We start from the raw sequence: 26,330 nt of genomic DNA on the forward strand, positions 1-26,330 counted from the left end.
AAATGTAAATAGGGATCAATGAAGGTGAGCTGACTAAAATAGATTGTGAGACTTCATTAACAGGCATAACAGTGGATAGGCAATGGCTTATGTGTAGCGAGCCTGAGGATTGAAAGCAGTTTAGAATTCAGCAAAGAAGAACCAAGAGATTGATTAAGAGGGGGAAGAGTAAAGTATGTGAGTAAATTTGCAAGTAACATAAAAGCAGACCATAAAAGCTTCTGTAAGCTTCTGTTCTGTCTTCATGGAAGACATGAATAACTTCCCAGAAGTGCTGGAGATCCAAGAGTCTAGTGAGAAGGAGGAATTGAAGGAAATTAGTATTAGTAAAAAAGGTAGTGCTGGAGAAATGAATGGGACTAAAAGTCGATAATCTACAGCCCAGGGTACTAAAGGAGGTGGAGAGAAGATGGTGGATATGCTGGTTGTCATCATCAAAATTCTGTAGATTCTGGAACAGTCACAGGAGGTTGGACAGAGACCAACGTAACCTTGCTCCTTAAAAAAGGAGGAAGGGAGAAAACAGGGAATTACAGACCAATTAGCCTAACATCAGTAGTAGGGAAAATGCTAGAATCTATTATAAAAGATGTGATAACAGGACACTTTGAAAATATCAGTGGGATTAGTCAAATTTGACATGGATTTAAGAAAAGGAAATCATTTTTGACAAATCTTCTGGAGTCTTTTGAGGCTTTAACTAGCAGAATAAATAAGGGGGAACCAATGCATGTGGTGTACTTGGATTTTCAGAAAGCTTTTGAGAGTTCCACATTAGAAGTTAGTGTAGAAAATTTAAGTACGTGGGACTGGTGGTAATATACTGGTACGGGTTTAAATTGGTTAGCAGACAGTAAATAAATAGTGTAGGAAATGGCAGAGGGTGACTAGTGGGGTCCCACAGGGATCGCTGCTTGGGCCCCAGCTATTCACAATATACATCAATAATTTGGGTAGGAGAGCCAATTGTATATTTCCTAGTTTGCTGATGCCATGAAACTTAGTGGACATGTGAGTGGTGAGGAGGGATGGTCTCAAGTTGTGATTGTCCAGTGAGTGGGCAAATACATGGCAGATGCAATATTACGTGGATAAGTGTGACATTATCCACTTCAGTGGGAAAAACAGAATGGTAGAATATTATTTATATGGTGATAGATTTGGAAAAGGTACAAAGGGACCAGGGAGGAAAGGAAACATCCCTCACATTATCTACCCTGTCAAGTCTCCGCAAGATTGTTTTTGATAAGACCGCCTTTCATTCTTCTAAACTCTAGCTGGTACAGGCCTAGCCTGCTCAACCTTACCTCATAAGCTAACTCCTTTAACACAGGAATCAGTCCGGTGAATCTTCTCTGAACTGCTTCTAGTGCAGTTATATCCTTAAGTATAGAGATCAAAACTGCCCACTGTACTCCAGATATAGTCTCCATAAGCCCCTGTGCAGCTGTAGCAACACATGCCACCTTTTATATTCCATTTCCCTGGCACTTAACACCAACATTCCATTTGCCTTCCTAATTACTTGTACCTACATACTAATCTTTAGTGATTCATATACCAGGACAGCCAGATCCTGATGTGCCATAGAGTCCCAAAGCGACTCTCCATTTAAATAATTTTCTTTTTAATCTTCCTGCCAAGTGGACAAGTTCACATTTTTCCACATTATACTCCATCTGCCAATTTTCTGCCCACTCACTTAACCTACTTTGGCAGTTCATCTTGATATTCTTGTGTTTCTGAATAGAAACCATAGTTGTTTCCTTTAAGCTATACATATTTGAAAAAAAAAATCAAGGTACAGAATGATTGAGTACAATTTAGCACAAGTGAATGGAAAGGTAAATGTCACTCTGTCAGACAGTAGTGAAATTCTGTACCAGAAAGATGATCATTCCCAAAACTGCACAGTTTTACAGCTAGGGAGGAGGACTAAGCAAAATTATACCTCCTAATAATTCCAAAATTTTGAAACATAGGAGGGGTTTATGAGCAAATTAATAGCTCTTCTAATTTTCAAAGAATTGGACCATTTGTGAGTCAATGTTGGGCCATAACTTTTTCGGAGGCAATCAGCGTTAAATTGTCACTCTGTACTGATTTAACTGTACTAAAATTCTTTAAGTGCCTGTCTCACCCGACCTTCCTGACTCAGGCTGGTGAGATTTGGGCAGTACACCGGGTCCCCGGCTCCAGCATCGAAGTGTGAAAGTGGGGTGAAGGGGGTCAGCACTAGCTGACGTCAAGCAGGTGCTTTTAAAGGTATCATTAAATTAACAGGCCAGGGAGAAAGTAAGTATCTAAGGTAAGTTGTGGGAGTCAGGCATTCAGAGGGGTGTAGGGATTCAGATGTTTGGGGGGGTGGGCACGGCGAGGTGGCGCTGGACCTCTGGGGGTTGGGCGGTTCGACCATTTGGGAAGGTGAGTGGGCGAATTGGCCATTCAGGAAGGGTGGGTCGGCCATTTGGGAAGGGGGTGGGGGGTGGGGGGGTTGTCATTCAGAAATGGGGTGGGGGAAGCCACCATTCAGAATGGGATTGGGGGCTCAAGTGGGATTGGGTTGGCCATTCAGGAACGCGGGTGGGGTGGGTCGGCTACTTGTGGGGACTGGGGGGGGGGGTCGGCCATTCAGGGGGGCTGGGGGTGGAGGGGTAGTGGATTGGACATTTGTGTGATGGGAGGGTGGAACATCAGTGGTAGGGTGTCAGGCATTCGGGGAAGGGTTGTGATTATGCATTGAAGAGGATGGGGCAGGTTGGGAATCGGGAGGCTGGTGTGGGTCGGATATTTGGGGGGAGGTTCGAGGAGTTGGACATTTGGGGGGAGGTGCGGACGGTGAAGCTCAGGTCAGTGGATAGGGTTCAAGGTGGGGGCTTCTGCAGCACTGGGGCGGTGGGTCTTGGTGGATGGGTATGGTTGAGGGGGAATGGCATTTGTGTGGGATTGGGAGGTTTGGGATGGGGGTGGGCAGAGGAATCCTGTGTTGGTGGGGATCGCTGGTGGGAATACCGTGAGGGGTGGGTTGCTTAGTTGGGGGGCTGTACCTGGGTGTTCTCTGGGGTTTTGGAGTTTGGGGGCTGTCCCTTGTAGGGTTCAGTCTGTTTGATAAAGTTACAATGAAGTTAGAAGTAGGTTTATTTCTTCTAACTCGCAGTAACTATGAATGTAACACTGGCAGAACTATCCAAAGTTGGTGATTAGATGATTCCCAGCCCAGGGCAGTTGTCCAGGAGAAGTTAGCATTTCTGGACAATTGCTGGGTAAACCCTTAACCTGGAAACATCCCCAAGGGATTCTCCAACACATTCTTGGTGTAGCCCCTCACCCCCTCTCCAAATCCAACATTGGGGAGCTAGGAAGTTATGGGCCATTTCTTCTGCTTTTAAATGGCATGGCCTACTTTGAGTTGCAGTTGTTGAGGTGGCTTTAGTCTGAATTGTATGGTCACGGTGGGGTAGTTTTGAAAAATAACTTGATCTTTTCTGGTAGCATTGGAGCAAGACATGGGATCTGTGTGCGCTGAATATTTAGTTTATTTAGAGTTGCAAATTGTGAATTTGTAACTATGTGTTAAAGGCTGTAATGAATAGTTCCACCTCTCTCATAAATGCTTCTCACTTGAATTGCCCATTACTATTTACCTCGTTACTATGACATACTGCAGCTGCGATCTTGTTTAAATTCATGTCAGAATGAGCAAGTGTGTTTTTTTTTGTGTACACCAGTAAAAAAAAATACACAATGCAATGATCGACAAAAATATCAATCGCATGCATTAGACATATTGGTAAATTATTTGCTCTCAAAATTATTAATGGGTACAGTATAATCTAATTTCAGAATATCTTGCTGTGTTCAAAGATGATGTGTTTCAAAAACAAATGATCAATAATAAGTGTTCATTTTTTTTTGTTAATGGTGCCTAGATTTTGTTTCTCGGAATTATGTTACCCTAAGTGTGCACTACCTAATTAAATAGTCTCAGGAAAAAGGTTAAGTATTTTGCCAGCCTGATGACTGATTCTGGGTTAATTTGAGCTTTTACTTATCTGCGATGCTGCAGGCTTATTCCAAGCTGACAGCAGTGACCTTATCAAAAAGTAATGTAGTCAAACCTGGATTAAATTCTATTTTTGCTGGTGGGGTACAGTGTTTGTATAGCGGCATAGTAAGCTGCTTTGACAGCAAAAACGTTAAACTTAATAAATGGGTTTTGTACCAGAATCACACATGTGCACACCGGGAGTGCTTTGGGTACGAGGAGAATCTTTCAGGTTTGTGCGAATTTGGTCCATTTTTTTTTCCTTTCCACTCGTGGAGAATTAAAATTTCTTTCTGGAGATTTGTTGCTGCGTTCGTAATGCTCGGCTCCAGTCTGCTGTGGTGCAAAATCACAAGCACAAGTTCTGAAACTTCCCACTTTAAAGATTATTTGAAGCAAAAAAATGCAGCGAAGGCGTCCGCCACATCTTAATTCAGAAAAATAATATATGTAAAATCCATCAAAAGCTAAACATGAGAAAATTATAATTGCAAAATGATAATTGCAAAATAATTATTGAAATTTGTCACTTTTTCATCAATGTTTCTGAAGTAAGCTGCTTGTCTGGTGATTGATTTCCACTTTGTGACTTTTATAATTCGTTAGTGAGCTTCAATATTTTTCTTTAATGAAGTATTCGGTTTAGTTTAATTTGTGCGGCTTATTTACTGCATTTGCGTAGATTGCAAAGTCAAGCATGAATGTTTTAAATAGCTGAGTGGAGGACACTGCAAACTGTGTGGCCCCCTATGTTTTCTAACTAGCTGGAGCACCAACAGAGAGTCACAACAGACCCATTATAATCACTTGCAGCACATCTGACCATCCACATCTAGAGCAATTGATCTTTACCTACAAATGTCAAAACCAGGGTGTTGGACTGCCGACAGAGTACCTCAGATCCCACTGCGAGAGAGCTGTGGAAAACCAGACTTTTTTTCCCCACGCTGCAGCAAACTTTGACCCCACCCCACCCAGCGCAAATGTGGCAAAGGTGGTTGAACCCACCCAGGAAGAACCAAAGACACTTGCAAATGAGGTAGAATGTTTAGCTATGTATTGTACCTGGGATCAGGCCATATGTCTGGCCTGCAAACGCGGTATAGAGATGGTGTACATCCATGATCTTGTTGAATGGCAGAGCGGGCTATATGGCCTACTCTTATTTCGTTTGCTCATATAGGTGAGCACACATTTGATCTCATGGAAAATTTAAATACATCAGCTTTGGTTCACAAATCAACTAATTATATTATTCAAAAGCAATGGTGATTAAAGTGATTTAAGCTTTATTTTCCTCTTCATTAAATTTGAAAGGAAGAAAATAATTTGCATTCTTATAGTGCCTTGTCAGGCTGCCCCAGAGCATTTTACAGCCATTGCAGTGCTTTTGAAGTGTAGTCACTGTGATAAGGTGGCGAGACCAGTTTTATTACCCATTTTGCTGCTCCAGCAGTGATCAGCTTACTTGGTACAGTTATTTGACAGCTCATAGAACCATAGAATCCCTATAATGCAGAAGGAGGCCATTTGGCCCATCGAGTCTGCACTGACCACAATCCCGCCCAGGTCCTATCCCCATAACAGTACTTATTTACTCCACTGACCTCCTAACACTAATGAGCAATTTAGCATGGCCAATCAACCTAACCCGCACATCTTTGGAGTGTGGGAGGAAACCGGAGCACCCAGAGGAAACCCACGCAGACAAAGGGAGGATGTGAAAACTCCACACAGTGACCCAAGCCAGGAATTGAACCCGGGTCCCTTGTGCTGTGAGGCAGCAGTGCTAACCACTGTGCCGCCCATGCATTTATGCTGAATTCAGGACAAATTCCAGAAGATCTGAAACAGCCTCAACATGACTTCATCTGTTAAAAGAGATCTAGTGGATAAACACTTGAAAAACAGTGGTTCTTAAAGAATAGAAACACTGCTAAATTAGAGATTTGCTTTGGAAAGACATTACTTTCATCGTGGAAGTGGATATGTGATTAATGTACATTGCTCAGAAAGCTATCAACAACTAATGTAGTGGCATCTCTACAAATCCAAGTATCGCCATAGAAATTAATGGTATCTAACATGCTCATTCATGAACATACACTTTGGAAATCCACCCTTAGGCAAGATGTTCCTTGGGGCTGAGAGAGTTTATACCATGAATACCTACCTGTGTTTTTCTCAGAGTTTGGGTTTTAGTTTGATGGATTTCTTTTGGACAAAGTGAGCTCAGAGAGTGTATGAGGGGAGATAGGAGAGAAATCAGAGAAAGGTACAAGTTCAGGACTAGGGAAGAGGGACAACCTTCGAGGAAATTCAGCCTGGCAGGCAAGGTGAAGGAACAGAAGTGGCAGAGACAGCTGATTGGATGGTCTTGCTCTTGGTGACAAATAAATTCAGGAGTTGCTTTTGGAGGTGAGGGTGGAGGAGATGGGAGAGGAGTTTAAGAATATGGTTTGCAAAAGAAGCCAGCAGTTACCTTTGCATTCAAGATGATCCTAGAATAATAAACGGTTTTCACAGACAAAAAAAGGTCCAGCAGACTTGGTCTCTTGAAAAAAGAATGCTGACCTAATAGGGCTCTTTAAAATTATTGAAATGTTTTGATCGCATGGATACACATTCTTTCTCTTGTAGGGACGAGCAAACCTAGAGGTATATAAAATGCACCCAGCCTTTTTATTTTCAGATTTTAAAAAACTGAATTCCAATTCTTGCGTTGCAATGGTGGGGATATGTTATCCCTTTGCGACATGTTCCGAGGACATGGGGTCAGATTTCACATGTGCCCTGTCCAACACTATCTATCCGTCACTTCTTGCGACATGCCAGCTGCCTCTGTGTTGGCAGTTTGCTTACCTAGCATCCAGTCATAAATGAACTGGATTCTCCACCAGGTCAGCATTGGGAAGATTGCAGCCTCGATCTTTGGTTCATACCCTGTTCACTACTAGTTTAATTCCTCTCCCTAGCAGATTGAGCCAAACTGTTCACAATTTCAACGTGCTATTTGCCCTTGAGCTGAGCTCCTCATTTACAGAAAGCAAACTTTTTGGAGGCATTTACTGATTTCCCCCCCCCCCCCCGCCAACCCCAAAATAATGTTTGAAGGCAGGTAGTTTTTTTTTGTTACCCTGCGGCTTTAAATTTTTTGTTGCAGTGTATTGTATTTTCCTACCCCTTTCATACCACCCCCCCCCCCAAAAAAAACTACCAAAAACCATTCCTGCCCCTAGTTGCACAGAATGTGGAGGTGGTGTCCTGCAATGCTTCTGATTATTATGTGTTCCTCGGCAGCATTTGCAAGGACTGTCACGACTGCTGACCATTTTTTAACATTGATTCTAACACGACCGGTTTGTGCAGCTTTTCATCTTTTGGGAATGGCTTAAAGTTCACACGCGGCTTGTGTCATGAATCACAAATATTGAACAGCAGACGTTCCCACTTTAATACAGAATCTACACTTTTTTAAATTGATTTTTGTTTTAAGTTGCTCGCCACATTTGAGTGCGCGAAGCTCATGGACGTCTTCACCACACAGGCTTAGCCTAATTGTTCAGCGGCCTTTGCCGCATCGCACATTTTAGAATGGGCTGAAATGTTTTGAAGGTTAGGAGGAGGCCGGCCTGGACAGCTTTGGACTAGTCAAACCACGTGGTGCCAAAGACTTGATGAGGGTTTCAGCAGCCGATGGGTTGAGGCATGGTTGAAAGCAGGTGATGCTACAGAGGGGCGGCACAGTGGTTAGCACAGCTGCCGCACAGCACCAGGGACCCGGGTTCAATTCCAGCCTTGGGTCACTGTCTGTGTGGAGTTTACATGTTCTCCCCATTTCTGCGTGGGTTTCCTCTTGGTGTTCCGGTTTCCTCCCACGGTCCAAAGATGTGCAGATTAGGTTGATTAGCCATGCTAAATTGCCCTTTCGTGTCAGGGGGATTAACAGGGTAAATGTCTGGGATTATGGTAACGGGGCCTGGGTGGGATTGTGGTTGGTGCAGACTTGATGGGCCAAATGGTCTCCTTCTGTACCGTAGGGATTCTCTGATTCTAGGGGGAAATAGCAGAACCTTCATGGTGGCAAGGATATATATACTTTTTCCTTCTCTTAACCCCATTCTGCCCCCATTGTGAGCTCGTGGTGCAATATTTGGAGAAATGTATTCAAATAGCGAGCGGAACTCATGGTCTTTTTGCCGGTCTTAAATTGCGGGGTTTTGCTAGCACACTCTTTCTCACCACCCCCCACTCCACCCTCCCCCCCCCCCCCCCCCCACTCCACCCCCACCCCCCCACTCCACCCCCACCCCCCCACTCCACCCCCACCCCCCACTCCACCCCCACCCCCCCCACTCCACCCCCACCCCCCCCACTCCACCCCCACCCCCCCCACTCCACCCCCACCCCCCCCACTCCACCCCCACCCCCCCCACTCCACCCCCACCCCCCCCACTCCACCCCCACCCCCCCCACTCCACCCCCACCCCCCCCACTCCACCCCCACCCCCCCCACTCCACCCCCACCCCCCCCACTCCACCCCCACCCCCCCCACTCCATCCTCCCCCCATTCCTTCAGCATTTCTTTCATTCATCTAGTATTCTTTGAACACCGGAGACATCAGTATTCCTCATTTTTATATTTTACTTTTAAAAAGGAAAATCAGGCCAAATATGTTCCTGTTATATTAAGCAGCAGAGGATGAGAGTTAAGACATGGGCTGCAGAGTTTTATGTTGTCCTCAACTCTGCGGATGATAGAATGTGGGAGACCAGGAGTGTTTTGGAGTAGTCAGTTCTCGAGCTGCTGAAAGTGTGAATGAGAGTTTCAGCAGCAGATGAGCTGAGATGGGGGTGAAGTTGAGAAATATTAAGGAGATGGAAATAGCAGGTTTTAGTGAAGCACAAATGAGGTGGGAAACTCATTTTGGGATCATATATGACACCAGGGTTGTGAACAGAACTTTCAGGAAGAGGGGATCGAAAACAACTGTTTCATTCTGATTTAAATGGAGGAAATTTTACATCCAGTACTGTCTTTAGGTGGCACCTTCCAAACCCACGACCTCTACCAACTAAAACGATAAGCAGATACTTGGAAACAGCACCCGGAAGTTCCCCTCCAAGCCGCTCCCCATCCTGGCTTGGTAATATGTCACCGTTCCTTCACTGTTACTGGGTTAAAATCATGGCACTCCCTCCCTAACAACGCTGCGAGTGCACCTACATCACATGGACTGCAGGGGTTAAAAGCGTTCACATGAAGTTCACAACCTTCTCGAGGGCAATTGAGGATAAAGAATAAATGCTGGCTTAGCCAGCGACGTCCACACCCTAATGAACGGACAAGTAGCAATCTGATAATTTAACAGCAATGGAAGAGTTGAGAGAAGCGATGGTGAGGTAGGGCTGGGTGTCATCAGCATACATGTGAAAACCAAAGTAAATGCAGAACTGTACATTACTCAAGCATGCTGGAAAGACTCCGAGCAAGAAATGATTGATTAAAAACTCTCCCTCTCACCGCCAGGAAAAAAGATTGTGGAGATTGCATAATATCAAAAAGGTTGCAGAAAAAAAGATTAAAGATCAGCAAAGGATCACAGAGAAATTTGGAAAAAGACGAGGAAATAAGAAATAGAGCAGGAAAACATCCTACAGCAGAAGTTAGTTTTCTAACATCTGCCAATACGCAGCGGAGTGTCGGCAGTATAAGAACAATGGCAGTCATTTCATAGAACATAGAACATTACAGCGCAGTACAGGCCCTTCGGCCCTCGATGTTGCGCCAACCTGTGAAACCAATCTAAAGCCCATCTAACCTACACTATTCCAATATCATCCATATGTTTATCCAATGACCCTTTAAATGCCCTTAATGTTGACGAGTCCACTACTGTTGCAGGCAGGGCATTCCACACCCTTACTACTGAGTAAAGAACCTACCTCTGACATCTGTCCTATATCTATCACCCCCCAATTTAAAGCTATGTCCCCTCGTGCTAGCCGTCACCATCCGAGGAAAAAGGCTCACACTCCACCCTATCTAATCCTCTGATCATCTTATATGCCTCTATTAAGTCACCTTTTAACCTTGTTCTCTCTAACGAAAACAGCCTCAAGTCACTCAGCCTTTCCTCATAAGACCTTCCCACCATACCAGGCAACATCCTGGTAAATCTCCCCTCAATGCTTCCACATCTTTCCTATAATGCGGCGACCAGAACTGTACGCAACACTCCAAGTGCGGCCACACCAGAGTTTTGTACAGCTGCAACATGACATCATGGGTCCGAAACTCAATCCCTCTACACACTGTACGCCTTCTTAACAACCCTATCAACCTGGGTGCCAACTTACAGGGATCTATGCACATGGACACCGAGATCTCTCTGCTCATCTACACTACCAAGTATCTTACCATTAGCCCAGTACTCTGTATTCCTGTTACTCCTTCCAAAGTGAATCACCTCACACTTTTCCGTATTAAACTCTATTTGCCACCTCTCAGCCCAGCTCTGCAGCTTATCTATGTCCCTCTGTAACCTGCAGCATCCTTCCGCACTGTCCACAACTCCACCGACATTAGTGTCATCCGCAAATTTACTAACCCATCCTTCTGCGCCCTCATCCAGGTCATTTATAAAAATGACAAACAGCAGTGGCCCCAAAACAGATCCTTGTGGTACACCCCTAGTAACTGAACTCCAGGATGAACATTTCCCATCAACCACCACCCTCTGTCTTCTTACAGCTAGCCAATTTCTGATCCAAACCGCTAAATCACCCTCAATCCCATGCCTCCGTATTTTCTGCAATAGCCTACCATGGGGAACCTTATCAAACGCTTTACTGAAATCCATATACACCACATCAACTGCTTTACCCCCATCCACCTCTTTGGTCACCTTCTCAAAGAACTCAATAAGGTTTGTGAGGCACGACCTACCGTTCACAAAACCGTGCTGACTATCCCTAATCAAATTGTTCCTTTCTGGATCATTATAAATCCTATCTCTTATAATTCTTTCCAAAACTTTGCCCACAACAGAAGTAAGGCTCACTGGTCTATAATTACCAGGGTTGGCTCTACTCCCCTTCTTGAACAAGGGGATAACATTTGCTATCCTCCAGTCTTCTGTCACTATTCCTGTAGACAATGACGACATAAAGATCAAAGCCAAAGGCTCTGCAATCTCCTCCCTAGCTTCCCAGAGAATCCTAGGATAAATCCCATCCGGCCCAGGGGACTTATCTACTTTCACACTTTCCAGAATTGCTAACACCTCCTCCTTATTAACCTCAATCCTGTCTACTGTATCTCAGTATTCTCCTCGACAACATTGTCTTTTTCCTGCGTGAATACTGACGAAAAATATTCATTTAGCGTCTCTCCTATCTCTTCGGACTCTACGCACAACTTCCCACTACTGTCCTTGACTGGCCCTAATCTTAGCCTAGTCATTCTTTTATTCCTGACATACCTATAGAAAGCTTTAGGGTTTTCCTTGATCCTACCTGCCAAAGACTTCTCATGTCCCCTCCTGGCTCTTAGCTCTCTCTTTAGGTCCTTCCTGGCTAACTTGTAACTCTCAAGCGCCCTAACTGAGCCTTCATGTCTCATCTTTACATAAGTCTCCTCCTTCCTCTTCACAAGAGATTCAACTTCTTTATTAAACCACGGTTCCCTCACTCGACCACTTCCTCCCTGTCTGACAGGTACATATTTCTCAAGGACACGCAGTAGTTGTTCCTTGAACAAGCTCCACATTTCAATTGTGCCCATCCCGTACAGATTTCTTCCCCATCCTATGCATCCTAAATCTCGCCGAATCACATCATAATTTCCTTTCCCCCAGCTATAACTCTTGCCCTGCGGTATATACCTATCCCTTTCCATCGCTAAAGTAAACATAACCGAATTGTGGTCACTATCACCAAAGTGCTCACCTCCAAATCTAACACCTGGCCAGATTCATTACCCAGTACCAAATCCAATGTGGCCTCGCCTCTTGTTGGCCTATCTACATACTGTGTCAGGAAACCCTCCTGCACACATTGGACAAAAACTGACCCATCTGAAGTACTCGAACTATAGCGTTTCCAGTCAATATTTGTAAAGTTAAAGTCCCCCATAACAACTACCCTGTTACTTTCGCTCCTATCCAGAATCATCTTTGCAATCTTTTCCTCTACATCTCTGGAACTTTTCGGAGATCTATTGAAAACTCCCAACGGGGTGACCTCTCCTTTCCTGTTTCTAACCTCAGCCCATACTACCTCAGTAGACGAGTCCTCATCAAATGTCCCTTCTGCCACCGTAATACTGTCCTTGACTAACAATGTCACACCTCCCCCTCTTTTACCACCTTCCCTGATCTTACTGAAACATCTAAATCCCGGAGCCTGCAACTCCATTCCTGTCCCTGCTCTATCCATGTTTCCGAAATGGCCACAACATCAAAGTCCCAGGTACCAACCCATGCTGCAAGTTTACCCACCTTATTCCGGATGCTCCTGGCGTTGAAGTAGACACACTTCAAACCACCTTCCTGCCTGCCGGTACACTCCTGCGACCTTGAAACTTTATTCATGACCTCACTACTCACATCCTCCTGTACACTGGAGCAACAATCCAGGTTCCCATCCCCTTGCTGAATTAGTTTAAACCCTGCCGAAGAGCATTAGCAAATTTCCCCCCCCCCCAGGATATTGGTACCCCTCCGGTCCAGGTGAAGACCATGCCGTTTGTAGAGGTCCCACCTACCCCAGAATGAGCCCCAATTATCCAGGTATCTGAATCCTTCCCTTCTGCACCATTCCTGTTGCCACGTGTTCGACTGCTCTCTCTCCCTATTCCTCTGCTCGCTAGCACATGGCACGGGTAACAAACCAGAGATAACAACTCTGTTCTAGTTCTAAGCTTCCACCCTAACTCCCTGAATTTCTGCCTTACATCCCCATCTCTTTTCCTACCTATGTTATTGGTGCCTCTGTGAACCACGACTTGGGGCTGGTCCCCTTCCCCCTTAAGGATCCCGAAAACACGATCCGTGACATCACAGACCCTGGCACCTGGGAGGCAACACACCAACCGCGAGTCTCTCTCGTTCCCACAGAATCTCCTATCTGTCCCCCTAACTATGGAGCCCCCAATGACTAATGCCCTACTCCTCCCCTCCTTTCCCTTCTGAGCAACAGGGACAGACTCTGTGCCAGAGATCTGTACCCCATGGCTTACCCCTGGTAAGTCGTCCTCCCCAACAGTATCCAAAACGGTACACTTGTTATACAGAGGGACGGCCACAGGGGATCGCCGCACCGACTGCTTCTTACCCCTTCTAACAGTTACCTAAGTATCTTCATTTCTAGGAGTATGAACCTCCCTGGAGCTTCTATCTATAACTATCTCTGCCTCCCGAATGATCCTGAGTTCATCCAGTTCCAGCTCCAGATCCCTAAGACGGTCTTCAAAGAGCTGGAATTGGGTGCACTTCCTGCAGGTGTACTCAGCCGGGACACTAATGGTGTCCCTCACCTCAAACATCCCACAGGAGGAACATTTCACTGCCTGCACTGACATCTGGCTCTGATCTTCAGGTCGTCGTTGGCCTCTGGTATAGTACCAGAAGATTGGAGGTTAGCGAATGTTGTCCCATTGTTTAAGAAGGGGAACAGAGACTTCCCCGGGAATTATAGACCGGTGAGTCTCACTTCTGTTGTCGGCAAGATGTTGGAAAAAATTATAAGGGATAGGATTTATAGTTATTTGGAGAGTAATGAATTGATAGGTGATAGTCAGCATGGTTTTGTGGCAGGTAGGTCGTGCCTTACTAACCTTATTGAGTTTTTTGAGAAAGTGACCAAGGAGGTGGATGGGGGCAAGGCAGTGGACGTGGTATATATGGATTTTAGTAAGGCGTTTGATAAGGTTCACCATGGTAGGCTTCTGCAGAAAATGCAGATGTATGGGATTGGGGGTGATCTAGGAAATTGGATCAGGAATTGGCTAGCGGATAGGAAACAGAGGGTGGTGGTTGATAGTAAATATTCATCATGGAGTGCGGTTACAAGTGGTGTACCTCAGGGATCTGTTTTGGGGCCACTGCTGTTTGTAATATTTATTAATGATCTGGATGAGGGTATAGTTGGGTGGATTAGCAAATTTGCTGATGACACCAAAGTCGGTGGTGTGGTAGACAGTGAGGAAGGGTGTCGTAGTTTGCAGGAAGACTTAGACAGGTTGCAAAGTTGGGCCGAGAGGTGGCGGATGGAGTTTAATGCGGAGAAGTGTGAGGTAATTCACTTTGGTAGGAATAACAGATGTGTTGAGTATAGGGCTAACGGGAGGACTTTGAATAGTGTGGAGGAGCAGAGGGATCTAGGTGTATGTGTGCATAGATCCCTGAAAGTTGGGAATCAAGTAGATAAGGTTGTTAAGAAGGCATATGGTGTCTTGGCGTTTATTGGTAGGGGGATTGAATTTAGGAGTCGTAGCATTATGTTGCAACTGTACACAACTCTGGTGCGGCCGCACTTGGAGTACTGTGTGCAGTTCTGGTCCCCACATTACAGGAAGGATGTGGAGGCTTTGGAGAGGGTGCAGAGGAGGTTTACCAGGATGTTGCCTGGTATGGAGGGGAGATCCTATGAGGAGAGGCTGAGGGATTTGGGATTGTTTTCGCTGGAAAGGCGGCGGCTAAGAGGGGATCTTATTGAAACATATAAGATGATTAGAGGTTTAGATAGGGTGGATAGTGATAGCCTTTTTCCTCTGATGGAGAAATCCAGCACGAGGGGGCATGGCTTTAAATTGAGGGGGGGTAGTTATAGAACCGATGTCAGGGGTAGGTTCTTTACCCAGAGGGTGGTGAGGGATTGGAATGCCCTGCCAGCATCAGTAGTAAATGCGCCTAGTTTGGGGGCGTTTAAGAGATCCGTAGATAGGTTCATGGACGAAAAGAAATTGCTTTAGGTTGGAGGGTCACAGTTTTTTTTTTAACTGGTCGGTGCAACATCGTGGGCCGAAGGGCCTGTTCTGCGCTGTAATGTTCTATGTTCTATCCCTGCTAACTTCCCTTACTAAGAAATGAAAGAGAAAAGAAGAAAAAGAAAGGAAAAAAAAACTCACCTGCTCTCACACCGAGTCCTTTTTTTTTAGGTTAGAGGAGGGGCAGTCCAAAGATGTGTGGGTTAGGTTGATTGGCTGTGCTAAAATTGCCCTTTAGTGTCCTGAGATGCGTAGGTTAGAGGGAATAGCGGGTAAATCTGTAGGGATATGGGGGTAGGGCCTGGGTGGGCTTGTGGTCGGTGCAGACTGGATGGGCCAAATGGCCTCTTTTTGCACTGTCGGGTTTCTATGATTTCATGCTGGCTGACTCTTAGCTGCAAGCTAACCCTAGGAAAAACATTTTCACTTCACTGGTCAAAACAACCAAGGGTCAGACTCGGGTTAAGCCAGCCTCACTTTGGTGCGGAACAGTACACTTTTTTTATTAACATGTTTAATGCTTTGTCCTTGTTAAACTGTATAAACTTTGGTTTATTATAAGCAATGCCAGTTTGTTGGCAATTATAAATGTATATGAAGGCTTTATTTCATTCATGAGATGTGGGTGTCTCTGGCAAGGCCAGCATTTGTTGCCTATCCCTAATTGTTCTTGAACTGAGTGACTTGCTAGGCCATTGCTGAGAGTTTGGAGTCACATCATAGAAACCCTACAGTACAGAAAGAGGCCATTCGGCCCATCGAGTCTGCACCGACCACAATCCCACCCAGGCCCTACCCCCATATCCCTACAGATTTACCCACTAATCCCTCTAACCTACGCATCTCAGGACACTAAGGGGCAATTTTTAGCATGGCCAATCAACCTAACCCGCACATCTTTGGACTGTGGGAGGAAACCGGAGCACCCGGAGGAAACCCACGCAGACACGAGGAAAATGTGCAAACTCCACACAGACAGTGACCCAAGCCGGGAATCGAACCCAGGTCCCTGGAGCTGTGAAGCAGCAGTGCTAACCACTGTGCTACCGTGCTGCCCGTAGGCCAGATTGCATAAGATTGCCGTAGGCCAGATTGCATAAGGATGGAAGATTTCCCTCTTCAAAGGACATTCATGAATCAGATGGGTTTTTAACAAAACCAAACGAGAGTTTTCAAGGTAATCATTACTGAGACTAGCTTTATATTCCAAATCTATGAATTAAATTTAATTTCCATTGGCTGCCATAGTGCGATTTGATCCTCTTTTCCCTGAGCATTAGCCTAGGCCTCTTGATTACTAGTCCAGTGATATTACCGCTGTTTGATTTGATTTATTATTGTCACATATATATTGGTATACAATGAAAAGTATTGTTTCTTGCACGCTATATAGACAAAGCATACCATACATAGAGAAGGAAACGAGAGAGTGCAGAATGTAGTGTTACAGTCATAGCTAGGGTGTAGAGAAAGATCAACTTAATATGAGGTAGGTCCATTCAAAACTCTTGGCATCAGGGAAGAAGCTGTTCTTGAGTTGGTTGATACGCGTCCTCCGTCTTTTATATCTTTTTCCCGATGGAAGAAGGTGGAAGACAGTATGTCCAGGGTGCATGGGGTCTTTGATTATGCTGGCTGCTTTTCTGAGGCAGCACCAAGTGTAGACAGAGTCAATGGGAGGCTGGTTTGAGCGATGGACTGGGCTTCGTTCACGACCCTTTGTAGCTTATTGCGGTCTTGGACAGAGCAGGAGCCATACCAAGCTGTGATGCAACAGAAAGAATGCTTTCTATGGTGCATCTATAAATGTTGGTGGGAGTTGTAGCTGACATGCCAAATTTCCTTAGTCTTCTGAGAAAATAGAGGCATTGGTGGGCTTTCTGAACTATAACATTGCCATGGAGGGGCCAGGACAGGTAGTTGGTGATCTGGGCACCTAAAAACCTGAAGCTCTCGACCTTTTCCACTTCGTCCCTGTTGATGTAGACAGGGGCATGTTCTCCACTATGCTTCCTAAAGTCGATGACAACCTCCTTCATTTTGTTGACATTGAGGGAGAGATTATTGTTGCTGCACCAGTTCACCAGATTCTCTATCCCATTCCTGTACTCTGTCTCGTGATTGTTTGAGATCCAAGCCACTATGGTGGTCGTCAGCAAACTTGAAAATTGAGTTGGAGGGGAATTTGGCCACACAGTCATAGGTGTATAAGGAGTATAGTAGGGGGCTGAGAACACAGCCTTGTGGGGCACCGATGTTGAGGGTGATCGTGGAGGAGATGTTGTTGTCTACCTTTACTGATTGCAGTCTGTGCGTTAGGAAGTCTGGGATCCAGTTGCAGAGGGAGGAGCTGAGCCCCAGACCATGGAGTTTGGAGATTAATTTTGTGGGGCCTAATGGTGTTGAAGGCTGAACTGTAGTCAATAACTAGGAGTCTGGCATAGGTGTCCTTGTTATCTAGGTGTTCCAGGGTTGAATGTAGGACCAGGGAGATGCTGTCTGCTGTGGACCTGTTGTGGCGGTAGGCAAACTGTAGTGGATCCTGGGAAGCTGGAATTGATTCATGCCATGACTAATCTTTTGAAGCACTTCATAATGATGGATGTCGGAGCCACGGATGATAGTCATTAAGGCACGCTGCCTGGCTTTTCTTTGGAACTGTGTCATCGTCTTGAAGCAAATAGGGACCTCTGATTGTTGTAAAGAGAGTTGAAGATGTCTGCGCATATCCCCGCCAGCTGGTCCGTGCAGAATCTGAGTGTTTGTCCGGGTTCCTTATCCAGGCCAGTAGCTTTCCGTTGGTTGACTTTGGAGAAGGCTGTTCTGACGTCTGCAATGGTGACCTCGGGTACAGTTCATCTGAGGCTTCCAGGGTAGAGAGCATGCTCTCACTGACCTCTTGCACAAAAAAGGCATAGAATGTGTTGAGCTCATTCTGGCTTCTCTGATTTGCTCTTACTTGGGCTTTTTGACTCAAATCATCCATTTATTGACACCAGATGTTAGTCAACTTGCATCGTGGAGTTGAGCATGCATCGAATGTGTCACAAGATCAGTGTGTCATTCTGCTGTCCTCTCCATATAGTGTTTGACTTTTCTGTTCTATATCTAGTCCTATCTGTGTCAGCATTTCATGAGGTATTTTCCCATTTGGGGGACATCGCCGCCTTGGGTTATTAATGTTCAATTCCATGGCGTAGATGTCAATGACTTCTACTAACATTGCTATTGCCTGCTGGCCCTTTCTCAATACTTCAGTACAATGGTTAAAGGGCCCCACGCACCTCGGACATTCTCTCTTCCACCTTCCTCCGTCGGGAAAAAGATACAAAAGTCTGAAGTCACACACCAACCGACTCAAGAACAGCTTCTTCCCTGCTGTCATCAGACTTTTGAATGGACCTACCTTTCATTAAGTTGATCTTTCTCTATACCCTCGCTATGACACTACATTCTGCACTCTCTCCTTTCCTTCTCTTTGAACGGTATGTTTTGTCTGTGTTGCGTGCAAGAAACAATACTTTTCACTGTATATTAATACATGTGACAGTAAATCAAATCAAAGAGTTTGCTTTGTGTATATGCAAAATATTTCTCCTTGGAAGAGTCATTTTTGGCTGTTGGGGCCTCAGAATTAATTTTGCTTACATACGTTTTATGGCAAATTACGTATGGGGTGATTGCTCTGGTGGTTTGTAGTAGGTGGAAGAAAAATGGAAACAAATGGATGTGAGGTGACAGCTTTGCAACTTATTTTTACACAAGATGAACATTTTGCTCGGAATAGCAATTCCGATATTCAGTAGGCACAGATATTGTCAGAGATCCGAGCTGTCCCGGCTCTTAGTTCTGGACAGAGAATTGATAATGAGAAGCACAAAGAGGAGAGGAAATAAAATGAGAGGAATTTAAAATAAAAGACAATATTAGATAGTCTCCAATTATTTTAAAAGTTTAAATATATTCTGCTTGTCATCTCAAATATTTTAAAGTAAATGTGTTAAATTGGAGAGAATAATATAGTTAAGATTGCTGTTAATACAAAAGCCCTTTAGTGTCAGTAACAGTGACACTGATGCAACGTTTTGACTCCTACGCAAGTCAAGATATATAAACCATTTTGACGCTAACTCATTACTCATACCCAGTTTTGCATGATCTCCAGAAACCACATTAGAGGAATTAATCATTTCACTGTTTCTTTTTACAAAGATCAGATTTTTATTCATTTTCAATGTCTTCCTTTGCTTTCAGTTTAAAGTGCCTGCAGCAAGCAGTGCTATCATAACAAATGGTAAGAAAATAATTAAGCATTTTATTACAGTAACATTAAAGATGAATGTTTATTTGCCATTTTGCTCATGCTAAATCCATAATAATTGCAATACAGTGTACGTTCCACATCCTGAAATGCAATGATGCAGCATTTGAAAATTCTGGTTGCAAACTAACATCGATGTCAGTAGTTTATTAAGACAGTATTTGACATACATTAGGGCAGTGTGGGGTGCATTGAGCAAGATGGCTTTCATGCTTTTAAAGATTAACATAATGTTACAAAATTGATACAATCTGACATTGTTTTTGAAATACACCAAATAGAATGCAAATATTAAAGCTATTTTTAAAAACGTTTTGATTGCATAAAATATGCCTGTTGAATTGCTGGATAATAAATATAAATACTGATATGCTCACTTTATCTGCTATCAAGATTTTCTTCATGCTGGCTTTCCAACATTCGCCACAAAGCAGAGGAGCAAATGGAGGTTTTCAAAACATAAAATTGAAGATCTTGAAAACAATTTGCTGAATAGCTATTTAAATGTAGCAGTTTTATCAAAGACGGCATATACTAATTTTGCAGATGTATCATTTCAATCTGTACATTCCAAATAGTAACTAATTAGAATCCCTGCAGTGCAGAAGGAGGCCATTTGACCCAGAGTCTGCACTGATTCTCGACATAGCATCTTACCCAGTTACCTGATGCTGAGGCAGCATAAAGCCATAGAGATTTACAGTATGGAAACAGGCTCTTTGGCCCAACTTGTCCATGCCGCCCTTTTTTTAAACCACTAAGCTAGTCCCAATTGGCCGCGTTTGGCCCATATCCCTCTATACCCACCTTACCCATGTAACTGTCTAAATGCTTTTTAAAAGACAAAATTGTATCCGCCTCTACTACTACCTCTGGCAGCTTGTTCCAAATACTCACCACCCTCTGTGTGGGGGAAAAAAAATGCCCCTATGGACCCTTTTGTATCCCTCCCCTCTCACCTTAAACCTATGTCCTCTAGTTTTAAACTCCCCTACCTTTGGAAAAAGATGTTGACTATCTACCATATCTATGTCCCTCATTATTTTATAGACCTCTAAGTTCACTCGAAGCCTCCAATGCTCCAGGGAAAAATGTCCCAGTCAATCCAGCCTCTCCTTTTCCTCCTTTCCATCAAGTCCTGGTAGCATCCTAGTAAATCTTTTCTGTACTCTTCCTAGTTTAATAATATCCTTTCGTTAATAGGGTGACTAGAACTGCATACAGTATTCCAAGTGTGGCCTGACCAACGTCTTGTACAACTTCAACAAGACGTCCCAACTCCTGTATTCAATGTTCTGACCAATGGAACCAAGCATGCTGAATCCCTTCTTCACCACTCTGTCCAGCTGTGACTCCACTTTCAAGAACCTATGAACATGTACCCCTCGATCTCTTTGTTTTGTAACTCCCCCCAACCCCTTACCATTAACTGAGTAAGTCCTGCCCTGGTTCGATCTACCAAAATGCATCACCTTGCATTTATCTAGATTAAGCTCCATCTGCCATTCGTCAGCCCACTGGCCCAATTGCTCAAGATCCCATTGCAATCCCAGATAAACTTCTTCACTGTCCAGTGCTAACCACTGTGCCCTACTTAATTCTATATCACCATCTACTGTTCTTTCAGAAGGCAAGTTGTGCTTGGAGCCCAAAGAAGTAGGGGAGATCCTAAATGAATACTTTGCGTCGGTATTCACAAAGGAGAGGGATGTGTTGACTGGGAGTGTCTCGGAGGGGAGTGTTGAACCGTTGGAGAAAATCTCCATTACAAAGGAGGAAGTGTTAGGTTTGTTAGAGAATTTAAAGACTGACAAATCCCCAGGGCCTGATGGAATCTATCCAAGGCTGCTCAGGGAGACGAGAGATGAAATCGCTGGGCCTCTGACGCAAATCTTTGTCTCGTCACTGGACGCAGGTGAGGTCCCAGAGGATTGGAGGATAGCTAATGTGGTCCCATTATTTAAGAAGGGTAGGAAGGATAACCCGGGTAATTATAGGCCGGTGAGCTTGACGTCCGTGGTGGGGAAGTTGTTGGAGAAGATTCTTAGAGATAGGATGTATGCGCATTAGAAAGGAATAAACTCATTAACGATAGTCAGCATGGTTTTGTGAGAGGGAGGTCATGCCTCACTAACCTGGTGGAGTTTTTTGAAGAAGTGACTAGAATGGTTGACGAGGGAAGGGCCGTGGATGTCGTCTATATGGACTTTAGTAAAGCGTTTGACAAAGTCCCTCATGGTAGGCTGGTGAAAAAGGTTGGATCTCATGGGATAAAGGGGGAGGTGGCTAGATGGGTGGAGAACTGGCTTGGTCACAAAGAAGTCTCACAACACCAGGTTAAAGTCCAAACCTGGTGTTGTGAGACTTCTTACTGTGCTTACCCCAGTCCAACGCCGGCATCTCCACATCTTGGTCACAGAAGACAGAGGGTGGTAGTGGAAGGGTCTTTTTCCGGCTGGAGGCCTGTGACTAGTGGTGTTCCGCAGGGCTCTGTATTGGGACCTCTGCTGTTTGTGATTTATATAAATGATCTGGAAGAAGGTGTAACTGGGGTGATCAGTAAGTTTGCAGACGACACAAAATTGGCAGGACTTGCAGATAGTGAGGAGCATTGTCAGAAGCTACAGAAGGATATAGATAGGCTGGAAATTTGGGCAAAGAAATGGCAGATGGAGTTCAATCCTGATAAATGTGAAGTGATGCATTTTGGTAGAAATAATGTAGGGAGGAGCTATATGATAAATGGCAGAACCGTAAAGGGTGTAGATACGCAGAGGGACCTGGGTGTGCAAGTCCACAGATCCTTGAAAGTGACGTCACAGGTGGAGAAGGTGGTGAAGAAGGCATATGGCATGCTTGCCTTTATAGGACGGGGCATAGAGTATAAGAGTTGGGGTCTGATGTTGCAGATGTATAGAACGTTGGTTCGGCCGCATCTGGAATACTGCGTCCAGTTCTGGTCGCCACACTACCAGAAGGACGTGGAGGCTTTGGAGAGAGTACAGAGGAGGTTTACTAGGATGTTACCTGGTATGGAGGGGCTTAGTTATGAGGAGAGATTGGGTAAACTGGGGTTGTTCTCCCTGGAAAGACGGAGGATGAGGGGAGACTTAATAGAGGTGTATAAAATTATGAAAGGCATAGAACAAAGAACAAAAAACAATACAGCACAGGAACAGGCCCTTCGGCCCTCCAAGCCCGCGCCGCTCCCTGGTCCAGGATTGAATCCTGAATCCAGGATCCCCGCCCAATTTTCCAGCCTATCTACATACCAATATTCTATCCACCGAGCTGTCCCCCACAGCTACGATGCTTTGTTCATTACAACCTATTAACTCACCCCCACCCCCCCATTCCAGACCATGTGATCTCCAGGGAGAGGCGAAAACCCAGAGTGAAAAACCCCAGGGCCAATATGGGGAAAAAAAAATCTGGGAAATTCCTCTCCGACCCCCTGAGGCGATCGAAACGAGTCCAGGAGATCACAATGGCCCTGATCGGAAAATGCTTCCCAACCCTAGTCATTTCCACTTCCACGAGAAACAAGGAACAATTAGCCCGCGCCGCTCCCTGGTCCAAACTAGACCACTCTTTTGTATCCCTCCATTCCCACTCCGTTCATATAGCTGTCTAGATAAGTCTTAAACGTTCCCAGTGTGTCTGCCTCCACCACCTTGCCCGGCAACACATTCCAGGCCCCCACGACCCTCTGTGTGAAATATGTCCTTCTGATATCTGTGTTAAACCTCACCCCCTTCACCTTGAACCTATGACCCCTCGTGAACGTCACCACCGACCCGGGGAAAAGCTTCCCACCGTTCACCCTATCTATGCCTTTCATAATTTTATACACCTCTATTAAGTCTCCCCTCATCCTCCGTCTTTCCAAGGAGAACAACCCCAGTTTCCCCAATCTCTCCTCATAACCAAGCCCCTCCATACCAGGCAACATCCTGGTAAACCTCCTCTGTACTCTCTCCAAAGCTTCCACGTCCTTCTGGCATAGATAGGGTGAACGGTGGGAAGCTTTTCCCCAGGTCGGTGGTGACGTTCACGAGGGGTCATAGGTTCAAGGCGAAGGGGGGGGGGGGGAAGGTTTAACACCGATATCAGACGGACATATTTTACACAGAGGGTGGTGGGGGCCTGGAATGCGCTGCCAGGCAGGGTGGTGGAGGCGGACACGCTGGGAACGTTTAAGACTTATCTAGACAGCCATATGAACGGAGTGGGAATGAGGGATACAAAAGAATGGTCTAGTTTGGACAAGGGAGCGGCGCGGGCTTGGAGGGCCGAAGGGCCTGTTCCTGTGCTGTATTGTTCTTTGTTCTTTGTCTTTCTCCTGGAATTAGTATAATTTAAGCTGAATTTGTCTCATTACAGATGGAATAGGTATCAACCCTGCTCAAACTGCAGGTGAGTAAAGTTATTTAAATTGATAATCCTTTTGGGGCATTGTAGTTGATTGCATCAATTTTTATAATGTAATGAATTTTAATTTTTTTTAGTGGTTTCCAAATCACGACATTAATAATGAGAGTTTTTGTGCCTTGAGTATTAAAATAATTGAATGTCTAATATGGGTAGGATCATGAGATTGTACTCGATATCAAGATTGGTTCAGCTCTGGAGATACCTTATTTACAGTATTTTCCTGAGTTGTCAGTTATACTTTTAATATGTCTTCAGTGTTATTACTCTATAGATATCGGTAAGTTATAGAATATTTAGCTGTATATATTCTATTTGACCAGTTTAAATTTGAAGTAAACTTAATGTACAAAATGCATTTTGTGTATATAATGCCACTGGTTGTGTCTGGAATTAATGGCACTGTTTTCTCCAGGATCTTTAACATCATCTCAATGGAGCTAAATTATGAAATAAATCGGACTGCTTCAGCACAAGAGAGAATTTATTGCATCATGTTGTTTGACCTGGAGCATTACCAATTTATAAAACCTTGTTCTGATCACTCTGAGACTTCCAGAGAAGTTTCTGAACTTTTGGCTTGAGTTGAAAACTAGTTTGAGTTGAACCGACTTTTTCTAACATTGGAAATTCAAAGATCCTCCTGGACAATATTTTATCCTTTTAACTGTGCAGATGCAACCTGTGTACCGACGAACGTATTGGGAGACTCTCCACCAAGTGGCCTCACATTAGATGCCAATTTGATTTATTATTGTCACATGTATTGGGATACAGTGAAAAGTATTGTTTCTTCACCCTATACAGATAAAGCATCCCGTTCTAAGCATACATAGGGGAGAAGGAAAGGAGTGGGTGCAGAATGTAGTGTTACGTAGCTAAGGTGTAGAGAAAGATCAACTTAATACATGGTAGGTCCATTCAAAAATCTGATGGCAACAGGGAAGAAGCTGTTCTTGAGTCAGTTGGGACTTGACCTCAGACTTCTGAATCTTTTTTCCGACGGAAGAAAGTGGAAGTGAGTATGTCCGGGATGCGTGGGGTCCTTGATTATATTGGCTGCTTTTCAAGGCATCGGGAAGTGTAGACAGAGTCAATGGATGGGAGGCTGGTTTGCGTGATGGACTGGGTTTCAACAAAGAACAAAGAACAATACAGCACAGGAACAGGCCCTTCGGCCCTCCAAGCCCGCGCCGCTCCCCGGTCCAGGATTGAATCCTGAATCCAGGATCCCCGCCCAATTTTCCAGCCTTTCTACATACCAATATCCTATCCACCGAGCTGTCCCTCACAGCTACGATGCTTTGTTCATCACAACCTATTAACTCACCCCCACCCCCCCATTCCAGACCATGTGATCTCCAGGGAGAGGCGAAAACCCAGAGTGAAAACCCCAGGGCCAATATGGGGAAAAAGAATCTGGGAAATTCCTCTCCGACCCCCTGAGGCGATCGAAACGAGTCCAGGAGATCACAATGGCCCTGATCGGAAAATGCTTCCCAACGCTAGTCATTTCCACTTCCACGAACACCATATGAATTCCCTGCCCCCGAGACAGGCTCCCAACTATCCGCAGTCTCGCTCTGTACTGGCACCAGCAAGATGATCATAGAATGAAGCCTTGAAACGAGAAACAAGGAACAATTAACCCGCGCCGCTCCCTGGTCCAAACTAGACCACTATTTTGTATCCCTCCATTCCCACTCCGTTCATATAGCTGTCTAGATAAGTCTTAAACGTTCCCAGTGTGTCCGCCTCCACCACCTTGCCCGGCAACACATTCGAGGCCCCCACGACCCTCTGTGTGAAATATGTCCTTCTGATATCTGTGTTAAACCTCCCCCTTCACCTTGAACCTATGACCCCTCGTGAACGTCACCACCGACCCGGGGAAAAGCTTCCCACCGTTCACCCTATCTATGCCTTTCATAATTTTATACACCTCTATTAAGTCTCCCCTCATCCTCCGTCTTTCCAAGGAGAACAACCCCAGTTTCCCCAATCTCTCCTCATAACCAAGCCCCTCCATACCAGGCAACATCCTGGTAAACCTCCTCTGTACTCTCTCCAAAGCCTCCACGTCCTTCTGGTACTGGACGCAGTATTCCAAATGCGGCCGAACCAACGTTCTATACATCTGCAACATCAGACCCCAACTCTTATACTCTATGCCCCGTCCTATAAAGGCAAGCATGCCATATGCCTTCTTCACCACCTTCTCCACCTGTGACGTCACCTTCAAAGATCTGTGGACTTGCACACCCAGGTCCCTCTGCGACTCTACACCCTTTATGGTTCTTCCATTTATCGTGTAGCTCCTCCCTACATTATTCCCACCAAAATGCATCACTTCGCATTTATCAGGATTGAACTCCATCTGCCATTTCCTTGCCCAAATTTCCAGCCTATCTATATCCTTCTGTAGCCTCTGACAATGTTCCTCACTATCTGCAAGTCCTGCCAGTTTCCTGTGGTCTTGGTCAGAGCAGGAGTCATGTCAAGCTGTGATACATCCGGAAAGGATGTTTTCTATGGTGCATCT

General features: G+C 44.9%; 1 protein-coding gene across 2 annotated transcripts in view; it reads left to right on the top strand.

Moving 5' to 3' along the window:
- The window catches only part of ufm1 (ubiquitin-fold modifier 1), a 64,540-nt gene that overhangs the window by 15,974 nt on the left and 22,236 nt on the right, over positions 1 to 26,330 (top strand). For both annotated transcript variants that reach the window (XM_078222300.1, XM_078222299.1), the window contains exons 4-5: positions 19,291 to 19,330; positions 23,741 to 23,773. In XM_078222300.1, the coding sequence (XP_078078426.1) occupies positions 19,291 to 19,330; positions 23,741 to 23,773 (73 nt within the window). The remainder of the gene's footprint in view (positions 1 to 19,290; positions 19,331 to 23,740; positions 23,774 to 26,330) is intronic.

Source organism: Mustelus asterias, chromosome 10 (assembly GCF_964213995.1).
Source record: "Mustelus asterias chromosome 10, sMusAst1.hap1.1, whole genome shotgun sequence".
NCBI classification, from domain to species: domain Eukaryota; kingdom Metazoa; phylum Chordata; class Chondrichthyes; order Carcharhiniformes; family Triakidae; genus Mustelus; species Mustelus asterias.